The sequence below is a fragment of the Chelonoidis abingdonii genome, chromosome 10 (assembly GCF_003597395.2).
Source record: "Chelonoidis abingdonii isolate Lonesome George chromosome 10, CheloAbing_2.0, whole genome shotgun sequence".
Classification (NCBI taxonomy): Eukaryota; Metazoa; Chordata; order Testudines; family Testudinidae; genus Chelonoidis; species Chelonoidis abingdonii.
This window is the reverse complement of record NC_133778.1, coordinates 52125920-52141590: the sequence shown is the minus strand read 5'-3', so window position 1 is coordinate 52141590 and position 15671 is coordinate 52125920. Positions and strand designations below refer to the sequence as shown.

Genomic DNA, 15671 nt, shown 5'->3' with positions numbered 1-15671 from the left:
ATTTTCCTTTGTTTTTTATATATTTTAATGATTGCTGTCTTATGAACTAGAAGAACACTCTCTTAAAAGTCCAAGAGAAATTAGTAAAACTGGCACTTTTCAGCTTAGAAAAGAGATGACTAAGGGGGGATATGATTGAGGTCTATAAAATCATGACTGGTGGAAGTGTTATTTACTCCTCATAACACAAGAACTAGGGATCACCAAATGAAATTAATAGGCAGCAGGTTTAAAAAGAACAAAAGGAAGTATTTTTCACGCAACACACAGTCAACCTGTGGAACTCTTTGCCAGAGGATGTTGTGAAGGCCAAGACTATAACCAGGTTCAAAAAAGAACTAGATAAGTTAACAGAGGATAGGTCCATCAAATGGCTATTAGCCAGGATGGGCAGTGATAGTGTCCTTGGCCTCTGTTTGCCAGAAGCTAGGAATGGGTGACAGGGGATGGATCACTGGATGATTACCTGTTCATTCCCTCTGAGGCACCTGGCATTGGCCACTGTCAGAAGACAGGATATGGGCTAGATGGACCTTTGGTCTGATCCAGTAGGATCGTTCTTCTGTTCTAATCAGAAAACTCTATGGGAACACAGATAGCTCAACACACCTGGCATTCAGGTCTAAATACTGAATGGCAAGAGTGTTTGGTTAACAAACTAGTACAAATACTTCGGGGCAATTCAAGTTTTCAAACAGTAGTCAAAGACTGGTAATCTAATAGAAAAGAATATTGATCCTTAACCATGTAAACTGATTTATAATGAGTGTATAAGTAACATTTAAGTTAGAGAGTAAAAATAACATTGGGGAAAGGGAGGAATCAAATAAGATTTTTCTTTTAAGTGTCCATACTTGGACTTATAGTCATTGTACTTCTATTAAGTTTCTGAAGTCTTGGTTTTTACTCACCTGCGTTCCAGGAGGCGTAGTGCCTATTTAAAAACACAAAAAAACAAAAAACAGAATGAGAAACACTAGTGTTCTGGAAACACTTCTAAATTTTATTTTTTCCCCTCTGGCCTTTTACAACTTAAGAAATGACTTACTGTAAATAAAAGATTTGACAAAAAACTAAAAGAAAGATGACCTACCCATAACTCCAGTTCAAGAAGATTATCAGGATAGATTAATCCTTGCAATGGGCACCCAGGGGCATCCAACCAGAACTCTTTTGCCAAGAACGTCTGATGGAGCTACACGTTCTTGCAGCACCAGTTGTTTGGGCTTATAATGAGCCATGACCCACAAACACACAATCTACTTTTCATTTTGCAGGTCCCAGTTCAGAGAAACAACTCTATTCATGGCAGCATTTAAGCATGTGCTTAATTTCCATTTAAGTCACTCAGATACAAGCGTGCGCTAATTGTTTTCTTGAGCCATGTCCTCAGAATTTGAATTAAAGACTCCAAAGAGGACAGGGAAAGTCAGGAGTGTGAATCCATATAAAAAACAATTATGGTCAAACAGCCTCTCTTTCTCCTTCAAGCATAAGCACTATTGATCTTCACTCTTGAAGACTAAGTAGCAGTAAAAATCCCCAAAATTCCCATACTGTAGTACATGTACCAGAATGCTACGTGAGTTTGTTGGAGTTGTATTTGGTCACACAGTTGTCTTCCCCTTTTAAGGCGTAGTGGGACCCAGGGCCAGCCAAACCCTGTTCCTTGACATAGTACCTTTAAGGAAATAGGTATTCAATGGAGCAGTAGATCAGCTGGGAAGTGGGGCCAGATGTTAATCAGGTAGCTACCTCCTTAACATGATAAAACCTAGCTGTTAGGTGACTCCCAGGAGGAGAGAGGGGAGGCAGCCTTGAAAGGAGAACTACAGGGGAGCATCAAGTTAGGAAAGAGGCTCCTTGGGATGGGAACCAGAACAGCTGGTAGACTGTGGAAGCCTGCCTGAATCATAACATAGCCCCTGAAAGGGGGGAGGAAGAGGGCCCGAAACAAGGGGAAGAAAGGTGAGAGTCTTCAGATCAAGATCATGGAGTGGGGCTGGAACCTGGATGGGGTAAGGCTGGGGACACCCCAAGGAATTACGTGCATCAAAAACACGATGCAAAATTACTACACAAAATTGTACTTTTTTATTTTTATTTTTCACAGTTTTAATACGGAACAACACTATATTAATGCAGCCTCTTTAGACAGATATGGAAGCCAGTTTTCATGAATTTTGTTTTTATAAAAGCACATTTTAACCACAAAAGCCATATCTTTATCATCAGTTAACAAAAAGTGTGACACTAAAGTGACCACATGCGTGGTTTGTGAAACTGAAAAATAGTTGTTAAACAGTGGCTGTTTAAATTAAGAGTAATTTTTATAATGAATTGTTACCAAAAACATTTTTCTCTACAATGAAGCTGATGATCACATCTTTCAAACCCCAAGATTGAAATAAAAAAAAAAACAAAAAACAGAATATTGTGAATCTTTGTTCTGTACATGAATATGCAAGATAAATTGTGCAGATACACAGTATCTTTCATTCGAAATATGAAAACACAAGCAAAGTAACTGAATCACAGAAAGTAGAAATGAAGAAAAATGTATAATGTATTTTTAAATATACTAAGGATAGGACAAGTAAAGAACTTAAATTGCAGCAAGGGAGATTTAGATTAGACATTAGGAAAAAAATCCTATCTGTAAGGACAGTTAAGCACAGGAACAAATTACCTAGGGAGGATGTGGAATCTCCATCACTGGAGGTTCCTAAGACCAGGTTGGACAAACATCTGTTAGACAGGCTCCAACAATACTTAGTCCTGCCTCAGTGCAGGCGACTAGACTAGATGGCTTATCAAAGTCCTTTCCGCTCCTACATTTCTAAAATTCTACGGACAACATCCAACTGCTCTTATCAAGCAACTGTGGTTATGTTGACACAGGTTGAAATAAAGCACTACATTTTATGAGATTGTCCTTGAAACTATGTCTCTCTTTTTAACTACTACTGTGGTTTGTTCAGGTAGTACACAATTGTTGATTTCCTCTCATAGTTGACAATACCATCAGTATTTTTGGCAAAATTGTTTAATGCTACATCTATCCTCACTGACATCTGTCATTTTACTACGTCCTTTGTAGTTAATGGCAGTGATCTAGCTGGGAATGAAAATTTGGGTGGGTCATAACTTATGACAAATATCACAGCACCCTTTAGTCCTGAGCCTCATCTTCTTCCAGATAGCACCATTCAATGTGCTCCGACCATGGCTGTGTGCATGTGTGTGCACAAGAGACAGACAGACAAAGAGACACCCCATCCAGCTCCCCATACATTCCCCTCCTCCTCCAGACGGGGCAGAGACAGGGCAGGCCTCAGCTCCCTTACCAGCTATGACCCTAAGTGCTGGTCAGGACAGGGGTTCTCAAACTTCATTGCACCGTACCCCTCTTCTGACGACAAAAATTATTACACGACCCCAGGAGAGGGGACCGAAGCCTGAGCCCAGCTGCCCCGGGCGGCAGGGCTAAAGCCCAAGCCCCACCATCTCAGGTGGAGAGGGGGGGCCAAAGCCCAAGGGCTGCAGCCCCAGGCAGGGGGTCTGTAATCTGAGTCCTGCCACCCAGGGCTGAAGCCCTTGGGCTCGGGTCCTGAGTGATGGGGCTCAGGCTCTGGCCTTGGCCTCAGCCTTAACAAATCTGAGCCAGTCCTGGAGACCCCATTAAAACAGGGTAGCAACCCACTTTCTCACAGTTTGAGAACCACAACTATAGTGGGTCCATCCCCCCGATATTCCATCCTGGACCTGAGCAACCTTCCCAGTGAAAGTTTTATTGAAACTTGTAAGTTCCTGCAGAAAAGCCAAAGAATTTTGACAAAGTAGCACTTTCTGATTAAATAGACTTATTGACGAACTCTCAACTAATTCTAAACCTCACATTCTCTAAGGCTGAAGTGGGACTCCTCCAGCCAAACTCCCTTATTTTCTAATTTCCCCCAGGCAGATCTCCACCAGACTCAAATTTTATTTTACTGTGAGTCCATAAATATTTAAATTAAGTCTATTAAGACCTAAAATAAATGTGCTCGAAGAAGAAATTTGCATCTGGCACTTCCAACATTCTTTTTTTTAAATTTTTTTAAGAACTAATTTTTGTACATGAACTACTAATGTTGGGAATGGCTGACTGTAGCGGGGTGATTACCCGCTCCTGCCCTTCAGGGCTTAAAACAGCCCAGGAGAGGGCTGTGGCTGGGACAAGAAGCCTAGGCTGCTTGGGGGAAAGCAGGCTCAGCTGGGGCCAGGTCCCAATCAGGCCTAGCTGGCCCCTATAAGAGGCACTAAGCCAGAAGCCCAGGGAGTCTCCTTCTGGCTGTAGAGAGAGAAGGGCCTGGCTACAGGGAGCTAGACACAGGGTACCTGAGTGAAGCAGAGCTGGGGAAAGGCAGAGGAGCTGGGGAGCTTCTGCCTGGAAAGCCCTAGGCTGCGGCCCAGCATAAGGCCAAGAGGTACTGAGGTTGCAGGGGGCAGCCCAGGGGTAGGCAAAGGCAGCAGGTCCAAATCCCTTTGCCTATGAGTGGCTGATACTGCAGTCTGCCCCGGTGAACAGGGGCTAGATGGAGACTGGGCAGTAGCCAAAACTGAGGCAAAGTGGGGATAGTGGCTTGGGGGTTCCCCAGGGAGGGGAGACCCAGATTAGTGGGATACTGCCAGGGCACTGGAGTCCAGGGAAGGACACGGGGGCCAAGAGGACAGGCAGATCACTGCAGAGGGCGCTCCTGGCTGGAAAAAGAGCTAATTCCCTAGGAGAATCAGTAGGAGGTGCCGCAGGGGTGAGTCCGCACGTCTACACTGATGCATACACTATTTTAGACCTGGTGGAATGAACCTCAATACCTTCGAGCACTGAAACTTCTTCAATCTATTAAACAGAAATAATCTCTCTTGATTTATCAGAAATTACAAATAGTCCAGAAGATTCAGAGAAACCATAATTCTATCCAAGTGTTAAAAAAGGGCCTATTAACACCTAAGTTATGCCATTTATATTCTCCCAGTACTGAGTGCAGACCTGGGGCAAACACGGGTAATTTAATAGCATGAGTTCCACCAGAACTAAACACCATTTTAGTGAAGACACAGGTTATCCTTATGGCTCTCAGACTCTTTATAATGACCTTCTAGGCACTGGCAATCCAATCTTCAAGGAATAGCTTACACAAATATTTGCTCTAGATAATCGATTGGCAATTCCATCAGTTTCATGAGCACTAAGTTCAACTCAGCTCCCAAGAAGGTGCTATTCATGCATGGTTGGAAAGAATCTTTTTACTGGAGAATGTACATCAAATTAGATATGGGACAACCTGAAGAATATGGGAAGGAGGTATGAAATACCCTCTTGGTCTGAATGTTTGGTATTGCAGGAGAATACAGATGGGCTGGGCATCTCAAGAGTAGAGATCCATAATGACAGAATACTTGAAGGAGGAAAAATAAAATAAAATAAATCCAGAACAGGATACGAGTCTCAAATCTGTATTTCTGAAGTGTGTAAAATAATTAAAAATATAAAAATGTTAAAGAAAACTAAGACGACACAAAATAAAGTTTTAAGGCATATAAAAATTATCCTTCTGTTTTCTTTCCTTGAAAGTTTTTTTCATTTCTGAAAAAGCCATTAGGAAAGGTTAAGCACCACTATAAACTAAACTTAATAAAGAGTTTATATAAATAAAAAGGAAACTGGATAAAGGTTCATTTACATTGTTGTAAACTTAAGTTTCATTTTTTGAAATTTAAACGAGTCTATTAAAAGATTTTAAAAATTTAATGATTGTGTATACATACCTACTTGTGTGTCCATACTGTTTACTCCTGGCTGTAGAAACAACCAACATGTTATTTTAAAACACTAACAATATATTAAATACGTTACTAAATATCGTAATGATCAATTCGAAGAAGCAACTTGTTCAAGTTTCTCCAGCAGCAAAATGCTTCATCAGCTTAAATGTGGGTCTCCATCTCCCCCTCCCTCCCATACAACAATAATCATGGGAATTCCAGCTCTATACGAAAGTAATTTAGGATAACAAGCTACTTTTCTGAAAGAGCCATACGTTCACCAATTCATTTTAATGAATCTCTTGCCAACCTCACAAACAACAGTCCTTCAGCATGCAAATAGACTACTCATCCAGAATATACAGTGAAGATGATCAGCTAATTCCAATGCTGAAATAACACACGAGGGTGTGTTTGTGACTGATACCACCACCTGTGTAATACTTCAAACCTTCATTGATTCAAATAGCAATAGATCAGCTTTCACCCATTGACAAAAGATGGGCCTTGGGTACATGTCTGAATAAACTTTTTCAGATTTAGGTCAACAAGGACATATTGCAACATCACCACTATGCTTAGTGCAATCACTTAATTTATCTCACACAATTTTTTTGTCAACTTAGTACTAAGAGAAAAATGGATTTAGCCTTGACTGGAACTCTTTTACACAGTTAGTACAATTTTCAAATACAAAGGGGGAAGGAGAGGATTAAAAGGATTTAAGAATTTCTTGACTTCTATCTTTTTATGTAAAGCTTTAACAGATACAAAACGTCACCATTTATTGGACCCAATCTTTCAGTTACTTGATTTTTTTCAGGCAGTCTGCACAAGAGATAACTGAACATCTAAATAATACAGATTAGCAAGGTAGATCCAATAAAAACCACCCAAACTGGTGCTAACAACAAGTTCAAGGTTACCCAAATGCTTACTCTGAGGGTAAATGATCTTGCTTAATGCACTAGGGAAAAATTTCAAAAGTACCTAAGTGACATAAAGCGAAAGTTCCTTTTACTATCAATGTGACTAAGGTCCCCATGTAACTTAGGCACCTTTGAAAATTGTACTAACTGTATATATATTAAACGGCACTATCTAAAGCTCTATTTAATTTGCTGCCCAGGTAAATAAGCACTCTAAGGATATCCCAACACTGACAGTGAGTACTCAACCGATTTCCAGACTCCAAATTTCAGAAGGACTACATTCTAGCTCAATTTATCTGCACTAGGAAAAAGACTTCCAGCTGTAATTTTTTTATCCAATCAAACTGCCAACAGCACTTGATTTAAAGTGATGCTATGTTGCTTTGATGCTGTTTTTTATTTTTCTGAGTAAAACTTCTTTCACTACCTCATTTCTTCTGAATAGTGAATATAGGTGCCTGAAAGAATCCCAAAAAGTGATGGCCTCAATCGGTACCAATTAGTTATATAGAAATAAAAGCTCTTGCTATATTGTACCTCATGATAATAATTGTTGTTGTAAGACACTGTACAAAGACATGTATATAGGTGTTTTGCAAAAGTACCTGCATACAGCATAGACTCCAAGTGCACTGAAGTCAACAAAAAGAACCACATAGGCTTCAGTAAACTTTGAATCAGGCTTTGTATTTAGATAGGGCACACTACAGAGAACGGATTTCATAAAGAGTTATGTAGCTTACAGAAAGCATGACAACTACAAAGCAGATTATATTAGAGACTCAGTTTAAGGCCAGGCAGGACCACCAGATCATCTAGTCTGACTGCCTGTTTATCACAGGCCACTAAACACCACCCATCCACCCCCTTGCTAAGCCCAACAACAGAATTAGGATAAAATATTACGGCGCTCAGGAGACTAAACTATTATGGGCAATAGGCAGACAACAGGAGAGACCAGAGTGAATCAATGTCCCCCTAAGTCCCTGCTACTGCAGCAAACTGATTTAGTACAACACACCCAGATAACCCTAGTAAGTGACCCCTTGCTTGAGAGAAAAGCAAAACACCCATGGGCCTGTCAAAATGACCCAGGGAAAAATTCCCTCCTATCCCAAATATGGCAAAGCATGTAAGCAAGACCCAGCTGTCAATCACCTGAGAAAAAAATTCCCATTACCACCATATACCATGAAAATGAAATAGTTATCTTAATTAAAACAGAGAATATTTCAGTGTTTAGATTCTGAAATAACATATCCTTAAACACCATAGCATTTGAAAGTTGCACTTAACTGATATTTTACTATTCCTGATCATTTTGTAGTATGAAAGTATTTATCAGAGCTCCAAAAACCTACTGAAATCATATTTTCATATATTTAAAATTGGATTGAATTTTAGCATACCAGATCTCTCTTTTTCACCTCTTTTGACCACAATGCTTTTTAATTTTTTTTCCCCGGAGATCTCTGAAATTCCTCCAAAGTTTATAATGGGTAATCCATCTTAGAAATCCATAATCAACTTAATATGAAAGAAATCAATGATATTTCTGTTACTGGCATCTTTTACGAGATTTAATGAATTAAAATTGTTTCACTATTTTGCTGTGTATTATTAATGCGGAAATCATGACGAGTACTAAACACTTTTTTTTTTTAAGTTACAATAGATGTACAAAGAGAAAGTGCTTGCCTTATTAAAAAAAATCAATAGTTACATGCAGTATTGAAATCTGGGTAGAAAGAGAATATTTTGCATGTTAAGGAAGTAATTAGATTAAATACAGATCACTCCTCCATTAAGGTGCAAGTGGCTGCTTTTGTGTGAGTCTTCTGAAGCTTTATTCAAATACTCATCTCTTCCTCACAGAATTTTATACACAAAGGAGGACATTTTTATCACCATTTTATACAAAAGTTCAAAAGCTTGACTAGACTTTATGAAATCCTGGTAATAGTGTTCACATAGGGTAAGGTAGTTTAAAAAGTGAAAAAGACAGGTTTTAAAGATTACCGGTACAGTAGGCTGCATATGAGCTTGGGACATATGAGACATCATCATTCCAGGCATCATTGACTGCATCATTCCAGGCATCTACAATTAAAATGTTATTGTAGAGTGTACTTGAGAAAACATATAGCACCAAGTATAAACTTTTTATGATAGTGTACCAGTCTCTAACTACTTATTCTGTTTGATAAACAAGTTTAATAATCCCCCAGGACACAAGGAAGTGTAATAGAAGTTTGTACAAGTCTACATAAAACTAACAACAATGTTAAGTTAGGAAATAGCTAGATTTTCCACAAAATCTGTTGCACTCCAACAGACCCCCCAATTTAAAGGGAAGATGAGAATACATTTCAACTTAGCTCTGAAATATTAGAATGCGGCTAAGACATTTATTGTAGACAGCACTATTTGGATTACATGAGAATCAACAACAAATGACAAGATGAGTAATCTATTGATAATGCTGTCCTAGACTAGAACAGGGAATACAGAAGAAAAGATTTCTCAGAAAATCTGGGAGCCATCAAACAACAAAATCAGTTAAGTATCACAAATGTTAATTCAGACTCTAAGATTGGTCCCCTCTGTGATCTTGCACAACTCTCTTAACTTTGATGCCTTCTTCCCTTTGTCGGCTAGCAGGAGTAATACTTGAGATAACTGCCTCACAGTAGTGTTATAAGAATTAATGTTTGCCAAGATCTTTCAAGATGAATAGTGATATTAAAGAGTTAAGCAGCAAGAGCGAAGAGTTCTCAGCCAGTTCTTGAATGGTTATAAACATCTAAAACAACATGTAACATGAATGCAAACCGTGTAAGCTACTTTTAAACCACACTACTTCCCTTAAAACAATTTGAACGTGGTAATGTGGACTGGCTATTACAATTTGTTAAAATTTGAGTCCAGATCTATGTACTGTCTGATGAAACAAAGACCCATACCTTTTACTTTGATAAAATATTTTTTGTCTGGGAGTATATGCTTAGACTATTTTGAAGAGGCAGTAACCACAGCAAATTTATATAGATAAGTTACTTGTTAGTGACCAACTGATGTACTATAAAGTGGTTTAAAAAATTTCTTAAAAGATTTCCTTCATATTTTGCACGTTTCCCAGTTTTCCACTGGTTTTCACTATTAAGAACTGATAAGCCATAAATAAATGTGGCAAAAAGCACAAATAATAGTGCTATGCTAATCTGATCATATTCAGCTGATGAAATTTTGGTCACTCAGTCCCCAAAGAGGCCTTGGGAAGTCAACCCCTTTACGTTTCAGTCATCCCCCATTACCTTTATAGACTTTGGCAGGCTGGCCAAGTGACCCCATCCCCCTGTATCTTCAGGGAGCATCAGATTACCACTCCCCTCATCTTGCATCTTGTGTGGAGAGAGGGATATTTGGTAGGGCTACTGCTCCACCCTCAATCCACAAGGTTTTCTTGGGAGGGTGAGGAAGAAAGGAAAAGTTGGAAGGCGGCCCTCCTATTCCTCGTCATCCTGTAGAAGCAGGAGAAGAAAGCACTCTTGCCCCACTGCTACTTCCAACTAAGTGGGATCCGAACATGTGAAGTTTCCTAGAAGCCCTTGCACAAGTACTTACAGGAATCTCAAGCATTCCTTATTGCTCTGAAGCCTCTCTGTAGCTAGAAAAACTGTAGTTTTTTGAGATAATACTGCAGTTATTCTCAGGCCCACAGTCTTTGCAGATTTAAGGTTGCAAAAAAGACCCAATTATTTTCAGCCCCAGGAGATTTTCTTGTGAATTAAGTAGGGCAGCAGTCCATGAGTGGTACTCAAAGACACGAAGAATAGCAACAGCCTTGCCCCAACAAGGCACCTGAGAATCAAGATTACAAACCTCCAGACTGTCCCCTCCCAGAATGCTTCAGAGATAAGTAGAAGAACCTGTATTTGCTATGGAAATAGTCCTAGCATCCAAGGAGATGGGCCAATAGACTGACATTTTGCAGTCTAGTAGATTTAGAGTCAGAATACCAGCCTACTGGTCCATTCTTATTGGCCATATAGTCATTAAACCTCTAACCTCCCCTCATTTACTTTCCCTTCCCCATCCCCTCAAGAGCCTTTTCTTCCACAGTGTCTGCCAGAAACTTGCTAAGTTATCTACATACTTTTTTCATTTATTACACTATGTGGGAACTGCTCATTACATGGACAGAAGGGGAAAGATGATGGATGAAGGGGACACAAGGGCAATGGGACTCTGTCTGAAAACGTTTGGGTAAGAGACGACAAGGGGATTGACTAGTGTGTTTATTATTTAAAAAAATGCTCATAATTGGTAAGACATGTGCCTATGAGCAACCTAATCACTTTGTTTTCACATTGTATCACCCCATCTCCATCTGCCTTTGTCTTTTTAAACTGCATTACCCTTTGCAGCAGGTATGTATCCAATATAACAGATTGTCATACTATGTATTGCAGCATGAAAAATGTACCAGACACCCTTCAGGCCTACATCTACTAATAGGGTAGGTGAGCCACTCTCCAGGCATTAAGATTCAGGGATTGCCCCAATACTCTGGGAAGGGAGGTAATGAAATTCCTATCATGGCGCTGTCCCTGGACCTTTCGCAGAAGGTTCCATGTTTCATACTAGCTTCCTTCTAGTAGGCGTCTTGTAATTTTGAATCTGCTTTAGCTTCCTCACAATGGTCGCAGGAAGGGTGTAACCCCATCTTCTCACCCCTTGGTCTTGTCATTTTGACTCTGCTTTTATTTAGGAAAGCCAGGATCACCAGAAGCAACACTAGAGACTTCTGCATATTCAGAAAAGGAACTGCCTCATTTCAAATTCAGAACTTACTTAATAAGGGACAGGACCTTTCATTGTTAAAAATAGAAAGCTTACAATTATACAAATGTATAGTTTAGGTACCTTTACTTGCCAACAACATTTTATACTTGCCACTGAGTGGCTGAGTTTATTTTTCAAGACATGCATCATGTTGACAACAGGGCAAAAATAACAGTATGTTACATAAGTGTAAAATAGCACCAAAGAATTTTACATTTTTTCCCTCCATCTCCAGGGACAGAAGAAAATTACAGGTTACAAGACTTTCTTAGCACAGAGTCAAAGAAACAGAAATTTTCCAGCTTCAATGTTATCACACTACAGTCTCTTGCTAAAGGGGAGGTTGTTTGTTTGTTTTCAGGATTTTTGGTTTTTAGAACTGCACACTGCTAGATGCAACTTATTTGTCCTGAAAGAGTAACAGAATACTATCTAACCTAACAATAACAAAAGTTATGAATTCAAGTACTAGATCTTTTCATTTTAAATTTTGAAATCACAAGATAATTTCATTATTTTTGTTACAAATGTAGTTTCTGCATTACCAATGGATGATGCTATAGAAACACTACATTTTAATGAATATTAACATTATTTCCAAGCAACTCTGGGAGACTTACCTGTCTTTAGAATTCTCAGATCATTGTTGGGGGTGTGGGGGTTGGGGGTGGACAACACCGATAAGCTGCCTTACCTGCCCCATTGGTGGCCCTCCCATTGGAGGCATCATCTGAGGCATCATTCCATGTGGAACTGGTGGCATATTCGGTGGTCTCTGGCCCATCGGGTGCATTCCCATAGGTGGATAATGCGGCATGCCTGGGTGCCCCATCTGAAAAACAATGTTAATAAACGAAGATATTAACATCAAAGCACAAACTGCAGAAATGTAATAAAGAATAGATGTATGATAAACATGCCATTACAGAAGGAATTTGGTCATTTATCTGTCTTATCTTCTGATGAAGGAAAATACAGAGAAAATTAACTACATCAAAATGCCTAAACGTTCATGACACAGCTCTAAAACAGACCACAGTCTACAAGACTAGATAACTAAAGACTGACAGAAATTGTTCATCTATATGAAGTTAGTGAATTTACTCAAAAATTCCAGTAGAATACAGAGAAAAAACCTGGAAAAGTCCCTCAATGCGTAGATATAACACAAAGGCCCAATACACCTACAGATGCAAACATTTTCATATGCCATTTCATCTGACTACACTTAATGAAAGTATATACAGGCAAGGAAAAAAGAAACAGATCTTTTCCTTTCTACATTCACCTTCACTGTCACGTCAATGCTGCTGCTTGTAGATTAGCTTCAGTAAATTCTCTCTATATCTTTTCTACAAAAATCTATATCACACATTAAACTTTTTATGGCCAAAACCACTTTTCTTTTTAGAATAAACAATAGTTCTAAAGGAAGATTATCGCCACTAATTTTTAGAAAAAGTAACCTACTGCTGAATCTATACTTAGCAAGGTAATACTACTGGCACTAGGAAGCCCAGGTTAGGAGAGAATTGTGATCTACAAGAGTGTGAAACAGTATGGATATTCACTTTGTACAGGCTACTTTCCTCCATAGCGATTTATTCATCAAATTACTAGCATGTTCATCAAAAGATGTCAAAGTAACAAGTAAACAACTGATCAGCTCAAAATCTTAAAAGAAAGTAGAATAGACACAGAAATGGCATATCTGTATAGATCAGAATATGGTCAGTGATTACATTTTCTCCATCTTATCACAGAAGTACATTTTAAAAGATTGACCTTGCACTGATGCACCATACTTATTCTGGCTTTAAAGCAGAAGTGACATCTAATAATTAAAATAGTAATTTTCAGTCTTTTGTCAGTGAAAGGTAACTTTTTAAATCACTTTTTAGTTACATAAAACAAACAAAGAGAGAGATATCTCCATTGTGATTCCTTCCTTCAATAACATCGAAGACCCTGGCTAAATTGAAAGAATAAGCAGATGGCTTTGCCATTATTTTTGTACTTGAATTTCAGTGGATTCTTGCAGAACCTTTTGAATGTTGAAAGCTATGGTTTATGGAAATATGAAAGGTTTTAAAAACTGAAAAATGATTTAGATAAGTTAAAAATCACACCACTGTGACTATCTTGCAAAAGTCTCCCTATTTCAATATACCAACATTAGCTTAGCTAACAATATAACATCAACTGGTATTGCAAAATATAATTGTACTTTTCTCTGCTTATCATACTTATTGTGCTGGATTATATGTAACATTATTGTCCCACCAGAATAATAAAATTGAGAGAGATTAACTTGAAAATTTTAGGTTAGTAGTAAAGCACATATTGATAAACTGCACATTTAGGAAGTAACACAAAGTACTTTTCAAACTCCTGAGCAAGTTTAGATCTTGCAATAGACACAGCAACTTACTCATTTCTTTAACTCCAGATGTTATACAAATAATCAATGGGTGGAGAGACAAAGTCTGCCCAGTTCCCTCACACCCCTAGATAGGCAAGAACAGTTATCCTTTCTGATCTCAGGTCATCTTCCTCCCCTTTTTCTCCCAGGTGTAACTACCAACCAGTTGCCCCCAGACCTACAAGCTGTTCTCTCAGTTTCACTGTGAGAACATCTCATTCCAGCGATAACACTGAACTTGTCACGCTCTCCTAAAAATCTCACATAGACCAGCTCTCTTTACAGTGCTGACTAGAGAAACAAACATTCTCCAGTATCAGAGGAGTAGCCGTGTTAGTCTGGATCTGTAAAAGCAGCAAAGAATCCTGTGGCACCTTATAGACTAACAGATGTTTTGGAGCATGAGCTTTTGTGGGTGAATACCCACTTCGTCAGATGCATGGGTAGTCTGTTAGTCTATAAGGTGCCACAGGATTCTTTGCTGCTTAAACATTTTCCATGAACTCTTAATCCTGGGCCCCCAAGGCAGAAATGCAGGGAAGCAAACTACATTCAGAACTCTGCCTCAGACAGCCCCTGAAGGGCATGTAGCATTTTTCACAAAAGGAAGTGCTAGAGTCCCTGCCCCAAAGAGCGTACAGTCTAAGAGTAGCTTAGTGGGAGAAGTCAGCCCCACAAAGGGACAAATTACCCCTCTCTCTAATTCCAATAGGAGCCATTAGAGATGCATTAGTGTCCCCACGTGCATGGCTCAGGCTGCAGTAGTCCTATTGCGGCTGACCCTATAACTCCCTTGAAGGGGCTTCTAAGAAAGGCCTGAGAGGATGCCACCAGGCTCTTATTGCTCTCAGGCTCCCAAGAAAGGGAGTAGGGCTGTTCCCATGATGTTACACGCCCATAGAGGTGCCCCCTCCAGGATGCAGCCGGGAACCATCTCCCCGTCCCCCACGCTGCTAGGCAGGTCCCCGCCCCCACCCCTCTGCAGCGTTTAACCCTTCACTTACCATGAGGGATCCTCTATCCACTCCGCCCGGCCTCATCGAGGGGTTCAGGAGGCTCCCCCCGCCACACCTGCCAAGAAGCCTCCCTCTAAGCTGCTGCCGCGAGGAAGGGCCAAAAGGCATCAGAGGCTCGGGCTCACCACGGGGCGGGAGCAGCGGGGCCAGTAGGCTGACAGGCTTCCCACCCGGCCAATCCGGGCGGCCTCCCAACCGGGAACCCTTCGGCGATTGGTCCGCAGCGGAGGCAACGGGGCGGACGGCGTCCCCCGGCGTCAGCTGCATGAGGGGAGGGGGCTTCGGCAAGGAGAAGGGGAGCGGCTGAGGGGAGGCCGCAGCAGCCGCCGAGTCCCCGCCCGACATCGCGACCCGTGGCCCAGCTCGGCACACGGATGGACGCGCGGAGTCTCCCCCGGAAGCCGTATACGAAACCGTTAGCGGCGTCTGGCAGGCAGGAACCAGGGGACCCTGGCCGGGATCGGGCGCCTAAAGAGGCCCAGCGCCGCGGGGAGCGGGGGAGAAAAGAGTCACGCCGGAATCGGGCGCGCGAGGGGGGTCGCGCCAGACGAGGGAACGCGGACGACTGGAGGAAGGGGGGAGAAAGGGCGGTCGAGCGCGCTGGGGGCCGTCGCTCACCGGGGGAGAGGACGCGCGAGGATTACTCGC

General features: G+C 40.7%; 1 protein-coding gene across 8 annotated transcripts in view; it reads right to left on the bottom strand.

Moving 5' to 3' along the window:
- Window positions 1–15660, bottom strand: part of PRPF40A (pre-mRNA processing factor 40A) — a 51317-nt gene extending 35657 nt beyond the window's left edge. For 4 of the 8 annotated variants that reach the window (XM_032789948.2, XM_032789947.2, XM_032789949.2 and 1 more), the window contains exons 1-5: window positions 15012–15462; window positions 12280–12417; window positions 8760–8840; window positions 5812–5842; window positions 912–934 (exon numbers count right to left, since the gene is read on the bottom strand). In XM_032789948.2, coding sequence (XP_032645839.1) covers window positions 912–934; window positions 5812–5842; window positions 8760–8840; window positions 12280–12417; window positions 15012–15368 — 630 coding nt within the window. In that variant the 5' untranslated portion in view covers window positions 15369–15462. Of the gene's footprint in view, window positions 1–911; window positions 935–5811; window positions 5843–8759; window positions 8841–10054; window positions 10227–12279; window positions 12418–15011 lie in introns of those variants that run through there. The other 4 variants (XM_032789953.2, XM_075070226.1, XM_032789952.2 and 1 more) reach the window with 3 other exon arrangements.
- Window positions 15661–15671: the final 11 nt, after the last annotated feature.